Source organism: Cyprinodon variegatus, unplaced genomic scaffold, assembly GCF_000732505.1.
Source record: "Cyprinodon variegatus isolate N-32 unplaced genomic scaffold, C_variegatus-1.0 Scaffold756, whole genome shotgun sequence".
Classification (NCBI taxonomy): Eukaryota; Metazoa; Chordata; class Actinopteri; order Cyprinodontiformes; family Cyprinodontidae; genus Cyprinodon; species Cyprinodon variegatus.
In genome coordinates this window covers 378004-380336 of record NW_015151209.1, presented here as the reverse complement: position 1 = coordinate 380336, position 2333 = coordinate 378004, and the positions used below count along the sequence as shown (strand labels likewise).

Genomic DNA, 2333 nt, shown 5'->3' with positions numbered 1-2333 from the left:
TTCTGTCCCCTTAAACCCCAGTCGGCCTCAGCAGATGGAAGTTTTTCCTCTCTACTGTCCCTACAAGCATGCTTAGTGTGAGGGATTGCCTTCGCCTCAACGAGTCGATGCAATCAGCTCGTTTTCCTTAGATAGAAAACTTGGAATCAATTTGACTGTATAATCTGGTGAACTGTAAAGTGCTTTGAGAGGACGTGTTGTGATTAAACTGAAATGAATTGACTGAACAGAAGAACACAGTGTTTATAAAGCTCTGCAACGAGGGGACTAATCTAAAGATGTTTTCCTCTCTCTTTTTCTCTAGTCCAACATTAAAAGACGGGAACTTATCATTCATATAATAAATCTGTAAACGGTAGGTCTCTCTTCTTGATGGGACTTTATGTTCTAGATGTTTTGCAGTGTAGAGTCAGTAACCAAGCAAACAGTCCAAAACAAATGTGTTACAAACAGTTCTAAGTAGAGCTCCCTGAAGGCCGACGCTGAGCTCTGCCTCTAAATGTAATTAGACCTTGTTTTCTCCTGGCTCATCTCTGCCTATGTAAGACCCACCCTCTGTTCTTTAATGCCGCTTAGGCATGAAGTCATACAAAGCAGTCAGCAGAAACAGACAGAGATTAAGAGTTAGTGGACGCAGAGAAAAAGAGGCTAAGATCCGACACAGGAGTCGATTTAATCCGGCCTGCAGTTACTATCGACCCTCTATTGCTGTGAAAGCATGTCTGCAAAGACGGAGCTGGCTTTCCGGCTGGACACTCAGCTGACGGAAGTGATGCGTCTGCGGGTTCAGTCCCTGCAGCAGCGCAGCCAGAAGAGGCAGGAGGGTGAGCGCCTGCTGCAATCTAACGAAGCGGTTTATCGCCTGGACTTCTCCAAACAGTCCCTCCGCTTCTCGCACTGGACGGTGAGGCTGGCGCAGCCGGCGCGCCTCACCATCACAGCAACCTCGCAGCTCTGGACGCCGGATCTCACCAACCTGATGACTCGCCAGCTCCTGGAGCCTGTCGGGGTGTTCTGGAGGGCAGCTGAGGAAGCCTCAGACGTTCCTGCTCAGTGCTATGAGGCTGACGCGGCTGAATTAGGTGAGAGGATAGCAGAGTTGGCAAAGGTGAGGAAGGTGATGTACTTCCTGTTTGCATTTGCAGAAGGCTGCAGCCCCGAGACTGTGGACTGCTCCATCACCTTCATGGTGGACTCTTAATAAAATGGGACCAACTAAACCTTTAATCTCTAACTATGTTGGTGTGTTTTACCTGTAGGAGAACCTTGTCATCGTTTTTTTGTATGATAATTTCTGTAGAATCTTAGCAAAATTTAAGATTGTTCAAGATTGTTCTTAAATTGAGGGACTGAAAAAATGTACTTTCCGATTACATTTCATCTTTGCATCGTATAATAGTAGATAAATAGAATAAAATAAAAGATGCATCCTGATTTATTTGATTTTTAATGGCTTGGGTTTGATCGTCCGAACAAAATGTTTTGCTGCTTCTGACAAACAATCAGCCACATTTTATGGGGACCTTTACAAACAAGAGGAAGGAAGCATCTCTTTCCTACGGAAGAGGATTAGGGCCACTGAAAAAAAAAGTTAACTGATTTTTTTTATTTTATTTCAGTATAGTATGGGGAAAAAAGTCAGAATTCTGACTTTTTTCCCCATGTTAAACTGAAATAAAATTTAAAAATCAGTTAACTTTTTTTTTTTTTCCACTGGCCCTAATCCTCTTCCGTACTTTCCCTCCTCCCCCCCCCAAAACTCCCCCTCCTTGCAACAAGCCGCCTCATTTACAGCACAGAACATGCGAAGGAGACACGTCTAAAGGAACACACAAGAAAAGAAAAAAAAAACAAGTCCCAGATCCGTTGAAGCTGGAATTGTTTCCTGTTAGTGATTCATTTCTAAAAAACTTGCCACCTGACCTGTCAAAGCACAAGAGGCTGAGCCTAGTTTTGCCCCCCCCAAAAAAAATTCTGCTCTTTCTCAGGAGTCCCAATTAAAACCATCCTGCCTGGAGCCTCTGAATCCATGAATATATATTGCAGTTTGTTATGCATCCTTCTGCTCACTTCTGCATGTCACCTGCTGACCAAAACCTAAACTGGACCAAAAAGCTGATTTTGTTTGGGATTACCTGCTTGGTGATGGACAGGAATTGGTTGATATATAGCATGATGAGGCTATAGGGTATTTGGTGATGGTCCTTCAGGTCTCTAATAGGGTGTGTAACATTGGTTGGGCTGAAAATGTCATATTAACTAGGGATGCACGATATTGGGATTTTGGCCGATATCCGATATGTCGATATTTTAAAACTCATGTAGCTGATAAC

The 2333-nt window shown here is 43.6% G+C and overlaps 2 protein-coding genes across 2 annotated transcripts in view; one reads left to right on the top strand and one right to left on the bottom strand.

Annotated features, from left to right (window-relative positions):
* The window catches only part of LOC107098210 (calpain-5-like), a 69669-nt gene that overhangs the window by 22341 nt on the left and 44995 nt on the right, over positions 1 to 2333 (bottom strand). The window lies entirely within an intron of this gene.
* On the top strand, positions 591 to 1573 carry LOC107098203 (olfactory marker protein-like). Its single transcript, XM_015395726.1, has one exon. The coding sequence runs from the start codon at positions 719 to 721 to the stop codon at positions 1199 to 1201; it is 483 nt and encodes a 160-aa protein (XP_015251212.1). The 5' UTR covers positions 591 to 718; the 3' UTR covers positions 1202 to 1573.

What these genes read in the sequence shown, in the direction of transcription:
- LOC107098203 (XM_015395726.1), top strand. Translation starts at nt 719, where the DNA reads ATGTCTGCAAAGACGGAGCTGGCTTTCCGGCTGGACACTCAGCTGACG.